Source organism: Fonsecaea monophora (assembly GCF_001642475.1).
Source record: "Fonsecaea monophora strain CBS 269.37 chromosome Unknown Scaff1, whole genome shotgun sequence".
In the NCBI taxonomy this organism is placed as follows: Eukaryota; Fungi; Ascomycota; class Eurotiomycetes; order Chaetothyriales; family Herpotrichiellaceae; genus Fonsecaea; species Fonsecaea monophora.
In genome coordinates this window covers 534,259-551,024 of record NW_019173932.1, presented here as the reverse complement: position 1 = coordinate 551,024, position 16,766 = coordinate 534,259, and the positions used below count along the sequence as shown (strand labels likewise).

Here is a 16,766-nt window from a genome sequence, read left to right as displayed (position 1 = left end):
ACTCGAGGGTACTCAGCGGCAACGTGAGGCAGCTTGAAGTAATCCAGAAGTGGTCAAGGTAATCGTCACCCAGCCCTGCAACAACAACCACATAGCTAACACAGGGATGCTGCCCACTAGGTCACGACGTCCAGACGAAGCATATCTTGTTTGAAAAGAGCAGGGTTTCGTCGGTAGAGGCACTATGAAAGGCATGCACCTTAAGAAGCTAGCTGGCTTAACAAATTCAACTTCAAGGCTTCGAGGGCCTCGATGGCCGAGCTGGACTCGCACGTCTCCTCCACAAACCAACCACAAGCTTACACAATGCACCCATCAAATAGCAGCGTGCAAGCAAGACTGTGGGAGGCTGATAACACCACGGATATACAGTGGACCATTGCGAACTAGAGAAACGCATAGTGCGCCACGCAGTATTTAAGCGCGCTGACCGCCAATAAAAGGTGCTGACGGCGACAAGGCTGGCCGTGTGTATGTATGTATGTTATTCAGATCCAAAAATCCTTGTCGGGACCACTTCTAGGATATTCCTGGCAGTCGCAGGGTGGTCATGCAGTCCAGCTGAGAGCAACTCGGGAGCTTTCAGGCTTGGATATACAGAGAACTAAGGGCTGTTTACGGTATGGCCGTTGGCCTTTTCCTGTGGTCAGAGCGCCTGAGGCATTCTAGGTCGATGTACTCCAATAAACCAACATTACCATCCAAAGCAAGAATGTGTGTGTATGTGTGATGATCTTCTCATTTGACGCCGGTCCAAGTTACATTAGTTACACGACCCTCTGTTCTCCCTGGGGGGTTTTCCGTCCGTCGCATCTTATGCCGCTCCCGCTGGCCACGGTTGCAGTGACCAAAAATGCAATCAAAGTGTGGTCTTTTTGTGGTTGGGGTTGTGGTTTGTGGTTTGTTGTTTGTTGTTGTTGCTCTTCTTACAAAGGTCGGTGTGTATTGATTGATGAACGTTGGAGAGACTCGCCAAAACCAAATGGGTGTTTTTGTTCCAGTCTCACAGCAGTGGCTGCAAATTCCACCACGCGGCCTCTTGACCGGCGTCGTTACCAGTCAATCTTCCTGTCCGTCATCATCAGCTGGCTGTTGTCCCAACTTCCTTCCTTCCGCACGCTCGGGCCCTTTGGCCGGGAGGCGTCGCGGGCGGCGGAAGGCTCCGGTGGTGAGGGTTGGGCCTGCTCACCACCATTGGCATACTCCAGCATAGTCACGTCTCCGCCATTGTCTAATCTTTGGGTGGGTGGCATGGCTGTCATCTGGCTTTGAGGCTGGTTGTCTCTTTGATACGAGAGTGGGGGAGGGTCGTCGGGAGGCGGATACGCAATCTCTCGCTTGACTGTCTCCGCTAGCTCGTCAATCCGATCTGCGTCCAGATAGATCAAAAGGTACGGATTCGGAGGCGGATTCAGGCCACTGCTGGTGGCTGGCTGTTGTTGACCTTGGACTTGGGTTTGTGCGTATGGATTTCCAAAAATCTCGTTCAGATTGGTCACGGTAGAGACACGATCGTCATTGTATTTCCGCCACACCTCTCTCTTGTGATCGAATATGTACACCCAGTAGTGGCCTCCACCAGCGGAACCGCGGTGGAAGAACGCTGCGTGCAGGCGGTAAGGGTGTTTGCGCATGTCAACGAAGGATTCTTTGATTTGTTGAGAGAGTTGGGATATGCGAGAGCGAATTTCTGTCATAAAGAAGAGAAGTCAGTCATTTGTGGCCCCAGCGAAGGAAGAGAAATTCTTACGTTCGAGCTCAGAACGAGCATTTGCGGCTAAAATACCGAGAGTAGTGATGGCGTTGGGATTCACATCGAGTTCGCCTGATACCTGATCTCCAGGTACTTCAGCCAGATACTCCAGGATAGCTTTTGCGTCTTCGAGAAGGCTAGGGACATCTGTAGATTTGCCCTGCGCACGATGTCAGCTTTTGGTGTCTATCCCAGAAGAGAGAAGTGTGTTGTCCTACATATTTTTCCTCAAGCTCATCTCTCCGGGCCACGAGTAATGCTAATTCTCTCTTAATTTCCCACGTCTGCTGTCGTCTTTGCATCAGATCAGAGCCAGGTGAACTTTCCAAGTATCTATCCATGTAGATGGTTTGCGGGATGTCGACATGATAATTCAATTTCTCCTGACGTTTCGTCTCGTTATTCCAAGACACCCGGTCCAAGGCAATGCTCAAAACCGGCGGCAGACTGGAGATGGCCGAATACGCCTTTGCGCCGTCTTGTGCGTCTTGGAGATCGAACTCATTGTCGATCGCAGCGTATACATCAGCAGGTCGGTGGAACACTCGCGTGATGATATTCAAAAAAGGTAAGACCATTGGTGCTTCTTTTTCCGGTTGGCTGTGGACGACCTGCTGCCCGAAGAACAAATCATGTACTTCGTCGCGTTGCTCTCCTGACTTGTCGAAACCGGTAGGTCGCATGGCATAAGACAACTGAATGATACAGTGATTCATGACCTCAGTGACATCTTGTTGACGCGCATACTCTTCCAAGGTGGTTGTGGTATTCTGCATGGGTTTCCGTGGAGGTACCGGCGGTGGCTTCCCAGGAGGTGGCGCATACTTCAACAATTCGGGATTTATGCTGGACACTTTCTCATCGGTATCTCTCGATATTACTGTCGTAAGAGGCTGCCCAGTCCAAGGAGATAGGGCTACCGTGTTTGGTGCAGGCTTAGGCGGTGACACGTTCTCCTTGTTGTCTGACATTGACACATGTTCGTTTCGTTCCACCAACGCGTTCCCGTCGCTGTCAGAAGCGGACACCAGGGTGACATCACTGGCACTGTCATTCGTTGCGGGGTCATCAACGTTGTGCTGGCCAGGACTTGTGTCCTCTGTCGCATCCAACTTCGAAGCGTCAACATCCTGTAGTAGGTCGATGTTGGTGGCATTAGTGTCGCGTTTGGGTTGTATAATTACCGTATCCGCGATCCCATTCGCTTCAGATTCAATCACAGGAGAAGACACCGAAACGGGCAGCGTACCGATCGAGCCTAAGCTGGGGCGCTCGTTCGACTTGAGGGTGGACCTTCGTCGCATCTTTTCTTTGACACTTTCGGTCTCCAGAGTCAATCGCGCAAGCTCCTGCTCCGGCTTGATGGATGAACGGGGTGTTTGTATCATGCCACGGAATAGAGACGCTAGGCTGGCGACAAATTTCTGTGCAGTTTGGACCTCCTTGACGCTCACTTTTCGCTGGCCAACGCGCTTTTGCTCCATGCTCTTCTCATCCAAGGGCATCTTGTAATCATCAAAGTTGAGAACCAACTGTCGCACCTCGTTCATCGTAAACAGGAACTGCAACAAGCTGTTCAAATAGCAGGTGTTCCCAATATTTTCCAGTCCAACAGGTTCTTCTGGCTTGCCCTGCGGTTCTTGTGGAGCCCTGCTGTGTAGATGGTCCAACAAGATTGAGCTGTTCCGACCTTTGGCGATCGCGGCAAGCGCTCTGTTGTAGTATTCCACACTGCCAGGATTTTCTTCGACGGCTATATTATATTGATACAGGATCATCTCATCATCGATCTCGCGATTGTCGATTTGGAGGGCTTGGTAACCTTCGGCAGGCTCCATTTGGTTGTGAGTGTCGTTTGAAAATCCTGAATCGATCCACTTGGACAGAAACCGGCTTTTGCGGTGCTGGGCAATTACGCGAACGGCTTGGATGGCTTGCTCTTCTAAAGCCTTGTTGTCATTTGTCTGAAAGTAAGATGAGCGCAGATCAACGGACAAACATGTAGGTGACAAACCTTGACGGCAAACAGAGCTTGTATGTGCTCGTCTTCGATGGTGGGATCGGCATCTAGGAAGGCGAGCGCAGACTCGTAGCTGTCAATAACTGTGGTAACATAGTCAGTAGGTGTATCTCAACAGAGAGAAACGGGCGCAACTCACTATTCATTGCAGTGTCCATGATGCGTTTACTGTCACGATGAACTCCGATGATGCGGAGATAATCTCTGAGTTGGTGTTCGTGGCTTGGTGAATCTGCCAGTTGAGCTGTGAATGAGCCGATAATGTGTTCATCACTGACCGAACCCCCAGATCCGCTGAGATGGAAGGCTTTGTATGCTTCTTCCAACATCTCCGCATCATACTGGCCCCGTGATGTCTCTAATACAACTTCGGTTTGTAAAAGCTCACTCTGGCGCTGATTTCCAATGTACTTGAGGTTACTGAGGTAGACGTGTGAATTTTGGCGATCTGCTTGCACTTGCCAGTGGTAGGCTTTGGCGACGAGTTGGTCCGACAAATCCATAGGGCAACCGAGCGCAGTGAAAGGACTACCTCCACGTTAGCCTGCCTCGCGACGTAAAGGAAAGGGGATGCCTGTACGGAGTTCTCATCTCAGGAGAGATCCTAGTAGTTCTGCTGCCAGGATGTGTGTCATCTGTCATGTGTTAGCGCAACTCACGCAAATGCAGGTAGGCGACGCACAGTCCTGACACCCTAGGGCCCGTGAAAGCTCCCTTTCAGCAGGAAGAGGAGGGGTGACATCTTGCAATTGCTGCCGCTCTTCGTAGGGACGCGATAGAAGGAGAGCAGTCAACTCGTGCTCGGCATTGTCTAGCCAGATATTGACGGGACTCTGGTACGGTAGATTTTCTTCGAAATTGGGTTCTGGCACCATCCAGCAATCCCCAGGCTGGCAAACACGGAGTCAGTATACGTGGATCAGAATCTGCAGCTTCTCCACCTACCACAAGCTGGAAGCCGAGATGCTCCAGGACCTCCTTGCAAGCATTTCCCTCTGGTCCAAATCGGACAATGAATCTCCGGTTTGAGAGATTGATTGACCTGTACTTTGCATCGTCTCTTGCACGCCAGGAGTTTCTCAGATATGCTCGAAGATCCAACAGGACATCCATTGGCCCTGGGTGTCGCATCCCCTCCGTATTGCCTTCCCGCTCGCGGAAAGCATCTTCTGTCCTCTGGCGAAGCAGCGCGGGATCGATCAGTGTGTGGATGTCGCTAGGGCGCAGGACCGGGGGGCTATATCGTACGGTAACGATGGCGGAACAGGTAGGAGAAGAGCATTTGTAGGTGTATATCTCATCTTGAGAGTTCGGGTTCTTGCGCAGCCACGCATTCCTCTCCAACGGCTCTTGAAAGTCTGACCTCACCAGGTGATGCAGAGGATGCTCGACAGTTGGGCAGGGGCCGTCATCAAATCTGATGGTGTAATCAACCTTGACGTGAAGATGGACGCGGCAAACCTGACAGAATGCTGCGACAGTCCATATTGTCTGCGGACCGGGTTTCTCATCCAATGCGGGGGGATCAGATTGTCTCGGCTTCAAACCAAATTTATGCCTGCAGCTCTCGAGAGGCAGGAAGTCTGCCAGATAGGGTGCTTGACTGAACTTGAGAGGCGAATCAGCCAGCAGGTTCGGAAGGTCTTCGGAGTCTCGCCATGGTTCGTAGAGTGTTAAATCCTCGAGCAATGCCGGGGCGGTTCGACCTGTGGTATCTCGTCACTATACATGACCTCCTCGCTTTTATCTCTTGTCTACGCACCAGATCCTTTGATCGGCGCAATGAAAGACCGAATGTTGCTCTGCACCCCGGCCATGCAAATCGGTTCGAAGGCAATCGACCAGCTCTTCAAGCCAGCAATGAGTGCAGGCGTGCAATTGTCCCGTGGCTGGATCTAGACAAAGCAGGATACGTATGATCTAGTCTCATGCGAGCGAAGGAGATTGGGACCGGGTAACTACTGCGGCTGAACGGTCGAACTTGGGATTCGAGAAATGAAGCAGAGAACTGAACAGAACAACTCCCCAAGACCGTCCCCAACGCAGTGTCCTGTCGAGCAGTGACAGAAGCGGTGCTAGACAGTCTAAATCATAAGGGCGGTCAATATGCTAGGTGTCAGAAGAGTTCAGAACGTTCTGCCATAACTGGGAGAGGAGTATGAATTCGTAGCAGCCTGCGAACGGCGAAAATGCATATGCGACTCGAGAGCCCGTAGATTCCCAGATCTGGGCAACGCGTAAGGGCGGCGTCGCTTCCACTGCCAAGGTTTTAGAGTTTAATATGCTCGGCAGACTTGCCACTAACGACCAGAAGAGCGGCCTACCTCGTCTTGCTGATACCTTCTATGTACTCGGTACTCGGTACTATAGCTTTCTATATACAAAGTGCGCCGTCTTCTGAATGGTGTCGTATAGTCGCAGTTGCACTAGAAACATCCCACCAAGATGGACGACCAGATTTAGAGAAGTACATGAGAACATAGTTACCGCATGTCCGCGCAAAGTGCTAGAAAGCCAGAGAAATGGTTTTGGTGATCATGATAAAGTGTGTGACCTACGGCACCAGAACTAGACCGATTGTGTAGGTAATGAAGTCATTCTGATGACTTAGCTTGTGATGAGGCATAGGAGCCCATATCCTGGCCAGCGATGTGTCTAAATAATAGGGGAGTAAGGTGGAAGGTTAACCTGGGTAAAGCGGCTTCGAGCATTTCCTACTTCTGGAAAACCACAGACGCCAAGACTGCGCTTCTCCGACCTCTGGCGAGAGCTTTACCATGGACGAGATGCCATAATTCTCACGTCTACAAGGAGTCAACTTCTCGGTCTACTGCAAATTCTTAACCTTTACTCCGCATCCCCCGAGTCGATAGCACCTTGCCTAAGCTACGGATGACTTGAACCTGGTTGCTCTCAATTCTAGCAACCAGGACCGCAGCCATGGGGGACTTGGTGGACCCCAAGCCTAATTACGATGTCGACGAGCCTGTTTACCAACCTCGGGATGCGTTGGGTCTCTCGGCGCGCTCAGCTGCATTAACTGGCGCTGCTGGGCTCTTCATCGCCTCCGTCCAGAACACTGTCGCGAAGGAACAGATTGGTGCTTTCGGAGTGTTTACACGTTTTGGCAGGACCATTGGCCTACTCAGTATGATTGGAATCTTTGCATGGCAATTGAAGCAAAACAGAATCTGATGGTTTCTAGCTGCTATGGGAGGAACATTCCAGTTCGCAAGCACGGCTTCTGCAAACCTACGAGAGAAGAATGATTACATCAACCACGTAATTGGCGGTACCATTGCTGGCTCTTTGAACGGCCTCTGGAGTACGGAATGCGCAACAAGATGTATTGGGCTGTGGCTGACTGACGAGCAGGGCGCTCAATGACTTCGACGCTTGGCAGTGCTTTGGCCCTCGGTACCGCGATGGGAGTGATCAGCTACACTGGCCGCTCCATATTCGAATCGTCTTCAGACAAGGCCTTTGATGACCGAATGACATATAAAGAGGAGGCCAGAGCTCGATTTAGAAGACCTCTCAACGAGACAATCAACGAGTTGGGAGAAGGACGAGGTAAGGACGCTCAACATGATAACCTTTGCAAGCGACTGATGCACGTGGTGTCAGGTATCTATGGGCCCGGATACGAGGAAAGGCGGAAGCAGAGAATTAAGGAAAGATACGGAATCGATGTTCCGCCACCTTACTACGAAAGCAAGGCCGCACCTGGGGCATGATACGCCGCCTTTTCATCCTCCACACCGTTATTGGGTTCGGATATGAGGTTCGCGCTGTTGCATTGTGGTAGCGAACGAGGCTACAGATTGACCCTTCCAGCCGTGCAAGAGAAGGGATGCAAGCAGACATGTTCCACCATCTGCAGAGTTGTTTTTAAAAGGATAAACCAATGGAGCCGAAAACATTTGTACATAGCCCGGTATATCAAGCAGTTCCGAGAGGTTCACCTGTATTCATTTTCAAACACGAAAGAAGAGGTTGCCAAAAATATCTTCTGGCTGGAATCATGTGAAAGATCACAGCTTATTCATCATCATGGCTCACTCCAAACACGCCCATCGCCAGCACTCCTTTGATGAGAGCAGCAAGTGAAAACGTGGTTGCATGATGACAAAACTGATTAGGTGCCAGGTGATGAGCTCACAAACGACAGATGTCAGTAAGCGAGTCTAACCTAACAGGAACAAAATTTGACCACATGAAGGGACTGGAAACTTGCAAGAAAACGTTGGCTTCATCTGGAAATTTATTTGAAGTGCTCTTCTTAGTCGACTTCAATTCAGACAAAGTGGCTTGAGCAAGCTGCCACTATATTCGTATGAGGTGACCCATCGGGACCGGGCACACCGGGTTGGCTCAAAAGCAACCATTGCCTTGATCCGAGGAATCACTTATCCGCGCTGATCCCTAGCAATCACGCCACAACGTGTAGAATGGACGTAGTTGTTGAGTTCCCTCGTGGCGCATGAAGAGGCGCTTGTTCAGCTCAGTTGTACTTCTCGAACTGGGCTAGCCAAAGAAGAGCTTCTTAAGAGCTGACCAAGTGCGCCGTACAGTGCTGCAACGGACCAGCGCAATGGCCGATCAGTGGAGGAGTCCATTGTTCTGGGCAAAACGCAAAGATGAACGATTGATGACTGATGTGCCGATTTCCTGAGCTTTTGCCTATTGGGAAGGTGGCTGGACAATCAAGCCATCTTGACATGATCGTCAGGTAACGCCACTGGCCCAGCCACCGCAATATGCACAGCGAACAATTGCCCAGGTATACCGAGTACCCTCCCAGTTGGCCCGGCACCCGGTCACTATCTCTTGGACCATGTTTTTTTCTTCCGTGCGAGTCTTCCCGTGGCGTCCTGCATGCCTTGATAGCACAGTGCTCATTGCTTAGATAGCTCTCTTCCGGTTCGGGTTAAGATGAATGCCCAGGATCGGGAGGCAGCCGCGCCTAGGAGACGCAAGCTGTTCGTAGGTATCCAGTATTTGGCGGGGTGAGTGGTTCCTTCAAATAGTTCATGTGGCTAGCGACGCAATCGCGGAGCAGCTAACTACCACGAGAGCTTGTCGACATGGTTGATCCTGCGAGACCACCCTCGGCAATGCTCAACCGGCGATTGAGTAAGGCATCTTGGGCACATGGTATCGTATTCTCGGAAACATCTCTTCTAAACAAATTCTTAAAGATACAAGTAGAATGCAGGACAAGACAAAGGACACAAAGTGCATGGTGGGTAATTAATTACATCACCATTGTCTGATGTAGGTGTTCGCTGGGTTGGGCAGTCAGGACCCGGGAGGACCCCTCGTCACTCCACTGCTTGCTGGATGCTCAGCACTCAATGTCGAGCAGCAGTTCGAGCCTGCAACATTGCGCGCCAACCGCCGAGGAGGAGGCCCCCGATTACTTCTAGTCACCCAGGCTCCCTTGGCCAGCTTCCAACTAACCAACCGCCCCCTTCCCATCATCCTCGGGCGGACCTTGGGCCCCTCTCCCTCCAGGCTCTCCACTGAGCACCTGCACCTTTTGCGATTCGACCACTTGTTCCCGCCGTGCCGGTGGCACTGAACAACTCAAGGGCCCTAAATCCAAGCCTCCACCTCCCAAATGAACCCACCCAAAGCTTCCCAAGCGGGCACTGACTTCACCGTTTTTATTGCCTTTCGACCTTTGTCCACCTCAACGTCGACGCTCCCGCCCACCCTCGACTGCCCTCATCATCGCCAACTCTCTTGACTCTTGTTCTTCCTAGAACCGACGTCATCCATATTGGCACGGCTCATCGCATCTCATTTCCCCAGTCTCGACTCCTCTCGTCTCAGCTCCCTTCCAGCTTGCTTTGCATTCCGTCCATACCTTTTGCACTCTTACACGAAATAGGTGTCGTGCATACTTGAAACGCTTCTGTCTGCTCCAAGATGCCGCTCACGACATAGCTCCCAAACAAGAGTCGCCGGTGTACCCAAACTTCAATGACCCGCAGATAGCTCTACAACTGAGCTTTCACGTTCCTATTTGGACCTTGTCATCATGTCCTCGAGACCTATCACTCCTGTTTCGCCCGTCCAAAGCGCTCATCCCGATGCCTCAATACATTCCGCGCGAGCTCCGAGCGCCAGGCTATCTTCTCGACCTGTATCCTATGCCGGCACCCAACATACAGAGACCTTGTCGCATCCAAACCACTCTCATGCTGCTCTTTTGCAGGATCCATCCTCCGTAGCGCAAGCTGCCGATCTACATGATGAAGTCGTCCACCAAAACCAGGAGTCTCCAGACCTTCCTCGGAGCAACTCGCATATGTCAGGGTCGCAGACTCTACTACCATCGAGAGGTGGGACACTGAAGAAGAAGGCTTCTCTTCACAAGAGCGCAAGTCTGAAAAGGACTGCTAGCAAGAGAAGCAGCTACGCCGGTTCAGTGCGCAGCATGCCACTGGCCGAAAAGGAGAAGTATGGCGAAACCGAAGAGAGCAACAGTGTCTTCTACTGTCCAGTTCCGACCACAGGAAACCCCACAGAGCTTCTCGCAGCGCGATTCCAAGGTATGTCTTCTCTTTTTGGCTAGACAGATTGTCCCCTGCTAACATCTGGATCAGCATGGCGCAAAGTACTCAAGGATTTGATCAATTACTTCCGGGAACTGCACAAGACATATGAAACTCGAGCAAAGGCCCTTATGTCGACCTCCAACGTTATCAACAACACCACAATCCCTTCCAACTTCTTGACATCTGGTGGTCTGGGTGACGCCGCCTACATCCTTCGAGACTTTCACAAACAAGGACTTAACGAAGCCAACAAGGCTCGAGACCTTGAGAATGAGGTCATTATTCAACTCACGGGTCTGCGCAGTGACCTCCAACAGAAGATTAAAGAGATCAAAAGCTTGTCTGGTGATTTTAAGAATTCAGTAGACAAGGAAAAGGAGGCCACCAAAAGGGCGATCCAATCTTTGCAAGAATCTCTTGGTATGGTTGATCATGAGGTAGCATCGTCTGGAGGCAAGGGCGATCCATTCTTGGTCAAGATGGCCGTCGACAAGCAGATTGAGAAACAAATCGATGAAGAGAACTATTTGCATCGGGTAGGATGTCCTGCCGAGTCGCGTCGCAGTGCTTGAGCTGACATGAACAGGCCTATCTCAACCTCGAAGCGTCTGGTCGAGAGTTGGAGTCCATCGTGGTTGGCGAAATCCAGAAAGCGTATAATGTGCTTGCCGGCATCCTGCGCCGCGAAGCCGACGACGCCTATGACACAGCTGAGAAGCTCAAGGATGGACCTTTGTCGATGACCAAGGACCATGAGTGGGACGAATTCACCAGGAATAACAATCAAATGGTGGATCCGAGAATCCCCATTCGACAAGTCTCTCATATTATCTATCCCGGAAAAGATCATCCGGCCGCCATTGAAGTAAGGAGCGGGATGCTTGAGCGGAAGAGTAAATACCTGAAGAACTACACTCCTGGATGGTGAGTAAAATCTAGCAGCCATTTCGCGGCTCCAAATACTGATTGCATCTATCAGGTACGTGCTGTCTCCGACACATCTACACGAGTTCAAATCGGCAGACCGAATTGCATTCCAGTCGCCTGTCATGTCATTATATCTGCCCGAACAGAAACTGGGCGCTCATTCTGAGCCTGGCTCTTCGTCGCATAAATTCATGCTCAAGGGTCGACAGACCGGCTCGATGCATCGCGGGCACGCCTGGGTCTTCCGAGCCGAGTCACACGAGACCATGTTAGCGTGGTTCAATGACATCAAGGAGCTTACTGAAAAGCGAGGTGAAGAACGCAACGAGTTTGTCCGCAGGCAGCACGCTCGATCGCTTTCCGGAAACAGTGTCAAACCTGCCAGCATTATGAGCTCGGAGGGCGAGATGGAGGATGATGAGGCTGATCGAATTGCATTTTCCGGTGAACAGTCCGTGCGAGGAACGTCTGCCGATGGAGCTGCCATCGCCGCTGCCACTGCCGCTGGCGCCGGCGGTCTCGGTGCGGCTGCGTTGAACGACATCGAGGACAACAGATCCGAAGCCGGATGGCGTCCTCCACAACGACCAGCACCAGGTGGGCGATTTCCATCTGATCTCAACATACAGCGCGGCTTGCAAGCTCCGCTGTCCCCTTCTAGTGGAGAGAGTTCTGACCCAGACCGTGATGTCATAGCAGCAGCAGGTGCTCTACCAGGCAGCGGAGTACCTTTCGCCCATACCACGGAAAAGCATACGGATCTCCAGCCAGACGCTGATCCACCTGCTGGTCTGACTTCGCAGATGAATACAACGAACCAATATGCGCCGGGCCACCATCCGAATATATTCCCCAATCGTCAACCACACCCTTCCCATGATGGCGCGAGTCAATATGGTGAATGGATGGCGCCAATTGCTGCAGGCGCAGGAGGGGCGGCATTAGCTGCTGGGGCTATGCACCATCACAACGAGCATCAGCTCGAGAAACAGGCTGAGACGGATGCCCAACGGCTGGATGGTGAATCAGCGATCCCGCGATATGGAGAATCCTCAGCCCCCATACCCGTGGCAACCGCGGCACCAGTCGACGCACCGTCTGGACCGCTGGCAATGAGTGAAACAACCACAGCGCCCAGCTCGGCTGTCGCAAATACCGTATCATCAGGAACTGAGACGGGCACATTGTCCACGGTGCCAACAAGCACGGGTCACGGTGTGGCGACTCCCACCATGTTCGACGCTAATGGTATCTACGCGGGCCCCAGAACCTCCAAGACTGCGCCAACGGATTACGTCGTCAAGCCGGCGCAGGCCTACAATGGTACCCGAGAATTCCACGTTCCAGGAGAGTTCCCAGCGACGCCTGCACTCAACGAAGATTCCAAGATATACCATGACGTGGTCCAACATTAGCATTGATATCGGGAGGTGGCACGTGGAACAAGGCCACTTGTCGACGCGAGATGATTTCAGGGACGGCTCTTTATGTCAGTAATTAGGACAACTGCATCTCACGATCTGCGCATACATATTCCGCAGTAAATAGGCGAGATTTGATGTGCAAGTTCCTACATGTTTGCAGTTTTTTTGAGATACCACAATCGTTATGGCAATCTGGTTTGTTGCTGTTTATACGGTATTGGAGGAAGTGCAACCAGGAAGCATCACAATATTGGTTTTCATTCCGTGTGGCTAGCAACATTGAAGACACGAGGAGGAAAACAGTCGTCTGGGAAAGGCATTTACAACGCAGTATCCTCTCTACAGGGCGTTAGCGGGTTACTCTGCACCTACCAATGAAAAAAAGTCTTGAAGCCCAGCTCAATCTCCTATTGCGACCCCTAGACTGATACATTTTGAACGTACACAGACGCGTTTTCTAAAGGAACTGAGCTAAACATGGTCGCCGGGGGCTGGTGCCACATTCTCCTTTACGACCCGTGCCTTAACAAGGCACGTCGTCAATACCGAGGCGCACCTAGAACAGCGCATTCGCCGAGGATGATTCGACTAACTATTTCGTGGGAATGCGTTTGATCCGACGGATATGTTCGAATACACCGAGGGATAACTTGGACTCGCACGGCCATCCATCTGCAGGAAGTGCCCTGGAGGGTCGCCTCGAAAGGGGCCCATCCCCGCATGTGAGGTACAGATACGAGTCCAATCCCCGATTGGTGGAGCAGTACGAAGTAATAGCGTCGACAATTCTCCACGATTGCTCCGCGCTGGATCGGGGTAGGGACGGGTCCGTACTCGGTACGTGAGCCTGCGGGACGCCTCGAGGTTTTCCATGCGGTGGCTTTGCCACTACAGTAGTTGTATTTTGATCATCACGGATTGTCAGCATCGATAAGGACGGGGGACAGACAAAGAATCCCATTCGCCGGCTTCTCTACAACAACAGCAGCGGCTTCGCGAGCTCTCTTCCTCACTGCCTTGCCGACCGCCGATTGGTCACTTGGTCTTGGTAACTTCACCCAATACTGGCTTCCAAGGTCGATATGAAGCCCTTCACTCTGTCGTTGACAAATGGCGCTCAGCTTTCAGGTATACTCGCGGTGCCGACGCGTGCGTCAAAAACTGCCGACTATCAACCCTTGGTAGTCGCGATACACGGCGGGACGTATTTTTCAAAGTACTTTGACGCTGGTACAGCCACGTCCGCCACAAGGCTGGCAGAATCACTCGGGGTGCCTTTCGTAGCCATTGACCGTCCAGGGTACAAAGAGAGCACAGGACTTCCCCCAGTGCCTGATGGATCAACATTCCTCCAGGAAGAAGGCAAATACCTTCACCATCATGTCCTTCCCAAGGTATGGCAAGAATTCGGGCTTAGCTCTGGAGCAACCGCCGTTGTCATCCTGGCGCACTCTTTGGGATCCCCAGGCTCTATCGTGGCCTCTGCCCTCCACGCAAATGACCCTCAATCTCAATACCCACTCGGTGGGCTGATCATGTCCGGCTGGGGCACGGAACATGGTCGTCCTCGTGAAAGTGCCAGGCACATTATTGAGAACGGAGTCGTCGACGGACGGATTTTTTGGCCCTTGGAGGTGAAAGATGGCCCCATGTTTGGCGACCCCAAGCTGGGAAGGGCGCCTCCCGAGATCCTAGAGATGGGGTCCGATTTGAACACTTCCATGTCCCTCGGAGAGTTTGAGGACGGCACGTTCCATTGGGCGGACTACTGGGCGGATTATGCAAAGGAGGTGAAGGTGCCGATTATGTATGGGATGGGCGAGCACGATGCCTTATGGAAGGCCTCGAGGGTGACGGTGCAGGACTTTGCACGGCACTTTACAGGAAGTCCGAGGGTCGAGAGCGGAATCGTGCTGGGTGCGCCGCATTGTATCGAGCTGAGCTACTGGGGCCGCGGCTGGATGACGAGGTGCTTGGGGTTTGCACAGGAATGTGCAGCTGCCGAGGGAGTGAGTCGCCGACAAGCAGGAGTGAAAGTGTAGATGTCGTCGAGACTAGCTGGGGAGAGGGGGGAGGAGAGAAGAGGTTCCGTGAGGCTGGAAGATGATGGAGGAATGATGGATGGGTCAGCAATTAGAAATGTTTGGTTGGTCGGCGGAGTAAATATGTCGAATGAGAGGATATCAAGAACGCAGCTCTCCCTGTGTCTTGGATAGGCCGGGCTTGTATGGTCGTGGTAATATGTACGAGGTAGAGGGCATTATGTTCCTCGTGTGGTTGCACTGCTGACTGCATCCAAAATATGTGTGCAGCCTGACCGAGTTAGCGCACCTTGACTTTCAGCCTGGCAATCCGCCGCTTGGCTGGCCGTACCCGATACCTCACCAAAGTCAGCGCAAACATCACCACTTCCTCTTCCTCCTCCTTCTACATCACCTTGCCATAAAGTCTGACCACGATGGAAAATACAGAGGTCAGAAGAGGCGATTTCGTCTACAGGGACACTCTCTTTGTAGACTTGGGGCCCAATAAACGACATCCTCGCGCCTCGACAACAGACCTCAAGGACCTGCTTTTACCCAAACGCGGCTCTACGCCCAAGGACCAGGTCGCGCACTGGTACGAGGCGCAGCTGCTGCACTATGGACTCCCACGGTCTCGAGACAAGAACACGGCCAAAGTGCGACTGACCAATGCGCTCTCGGCCAAGACTCTGTCGGTGCCCAAGGAGATTGTACAGATGGAGGCGGAGTTGAAGAAGGAGTTTGCCAGTTCGCTGAGGAAAGCGAAGAGTGCAGCAGCAGCAGCATCAGCAAAGCCACCGCAGGCCAAGGTCTCTGAGAAAGTCCCCACAACTGCGAAAGGAAAGAAAGGCGCCGCCAGCTCAAAAACCACCATCGAGCTGGAAATCGATGACGTGAAGCTCAAGATTGACCGCGACACGCTCGAGGCGGCAAAGAAGTCGACCAAATCCAAGAAGACATCCAGCGCCTCCGCTGCCTCTGATGCATCTTCTGCCAAAAAGCCCAAAGGTGCCAAAACATCCTCTTCCACTCCCAAGCCTGCATCTGCGCCAAAATCTCCTGCCAAACCCAAGGCTACAGCCTCAGCCTCAGCTCCACGAAGTCGACAGACTGCGAGACGAAGCCAGCCTTTCCCTCGTAATACCAGCGCCCGACCCATCTCAAACCCTCCACAACACATCTATGACCACACCCCCGTCTCCTTCCACCATGACGTCGAAATGGATGACGCCCCACCGGCGTACGAGTCCCTGGGGTATGACGAGCCCGACGACTCTCCAAACAGCTCTGCCGGCATCCAAATATCAGGCACCTACCTAATCCACAAAAAACCATTTTATCCCTTTGATATCACGCTCCAAGTCGACCACAGACAACAAAAACTCTGGGGGCGCTTTAATATCGGTTCTAAATCCGGGGTTCTCCACGCCAGCGATATCTCCCACGTCACTCCTCACAACGCTGTCTCGTTCGGGTGGAGGTCGGAGGATGATGATGACGGCGACATGAAGTTTGGACGAGGTTGCGATGGATACCTGGAATTCGACGGAGACGAGTGGATGAAGGGGAGCTTCCGGGGCCTGATGGATGGACAAGACGTAGACTTTCAAGGACATTTGATAGAAGAAGACGGCCTGGATGTCACGGAAATGAAGGGTATCTGGGATGAGTTTCCACGAAAGGCATATGGCAGACCTTGAAGTCGTTTGGCCATGATCAATCAGTTGGCTTTGTGGTCTGGGAGTTATTGGTGAAGGAGGCTGAAAAATTGATCTAGCCTGAGGCGTGTAACTATGTAAATCATCAAGTTGGAGTTTTGCTTGCTGTCTGGAACGGTAACTGAAGACAAGGACCACATCTTAGGACAAGGACATTGTTTGGTAGCGTCGGGCGGTCGTTTCGTCATGCGCAATAGTCAATAATTAGTCGTGGTGGTCATTGCCTTTACAGGCTGATCCCCCAATTCCCACAAAGCCTCACATCCATCCTTTTCCATCTGTTTTCACCATTTTTTTTTACACCCAGACTAATCTTGCCATGCCACCGGACCAA

The 16,766-nt window shown here is 52.1% G+C and overlaps 5 protein-coding genes across 5 annotated transcripts; 4 read left to right on the top strand and 1 right to left on the bottom strand.

Moving 5' to 3' along the window:
* Positions 1-1,052: 1,052 nt before the first annotated feature.
* AYO21_00190 (hypothetical protein) lies at positions 1,053-5,590 on the bottom strand (the record flags this gene model as incomplete). The annotated part of the gene is made up of 9 exons (XM_022650180.1): positions 1,053-1,690; positions 1,751-1,913; positions 1,972-3,717; positions 3,768-3,856; positions 3,913-4,301; positions 4,354-4,408; positions 4,456-4,663; positions 4,719-5,479; positions 5,536-5,590. The coding sequence occupies 9 exons, from the start codon at positions 5,588-5,590 to the stop codon at positions 1,053-1,055; spliced, it is 4,104 nt and encodes a 1,367-aa protein (XP_022517506.1).
* Positions 5,591-6,713: 1,123 nt separating this feature from the next.
* AYO21_00189 (hypothetical protein) lies at positions 6,714-7,510 on the top strand (the record flags this gene model as incomplete). Its single annotated transcript, XM_022650179.1, has 4 exons — positions 6,714-6,921; positions 6,979-7,098; positions 7,149-7,346; positions 7,401-7,510. The coding sequence occupies 4 exons, from the start codon at positions 6,714-6,716 to the stop codon at positions 7,508-7,510; spliced, it is 636 nt and encodes a 211-aa protein (XP_022517505.1).
* Positions 7,511-9,819: 2,309 nt separating this feature from the next.
* AYO21_00188 (hypothetical protein) lies at positions 9,820-12,681 on the top strand (the record flags this gene model as incomplete). The annotated part of the gene is made up of 4 exons (XM_022650178.1): positions 9,820-10,333; positions 10,388-10,875; positions 10,926-11,263; positions 11,319-12,681. 4 exons carry the CDS (start codon positions 9,820-9,822, stop codon positions 12,679-12,681), a joined length of 2,703 nt encoding a protein of 900 aa, XP_022517504.1.
* A 1,091-nt stretch (positions 12,682-13,772) lies between these two features.
* AYO21_00187 (hypothetical protein) lies at positions 13,773-14,732 on the top strand (the record flags this gene model as incomplete). Its single annotated transcript, XM_022650177.1, has 1 exon — positions 13,773-14,732. One exon carries the CDS (start codon positions 13,773-13,775, stop codon positions 14,730-14,732), a length of 960 nt encoding a protein of 319 aa, XP_022517503.1.
* Positions 14,733-15,148: 416 nt separating this feature from the next.
* On the top strand, positions 15,149-16,414 carry AYO21_00186 (hypothetical protein; the record flags this gene model as incomplete). The annotated part of the gene is made up of 1 exon (XM_022650176.1): positions 15,149-16,414. One exon carries the CDS (start codon positions 15,149-15,151, stop codon positions 16,412-16,414), a length of 1,266 nt encoding a protein of 421 aa, XP_022517502.1.
* Positions 16,415-16,766: the final 352 nt, after the last annotated feature.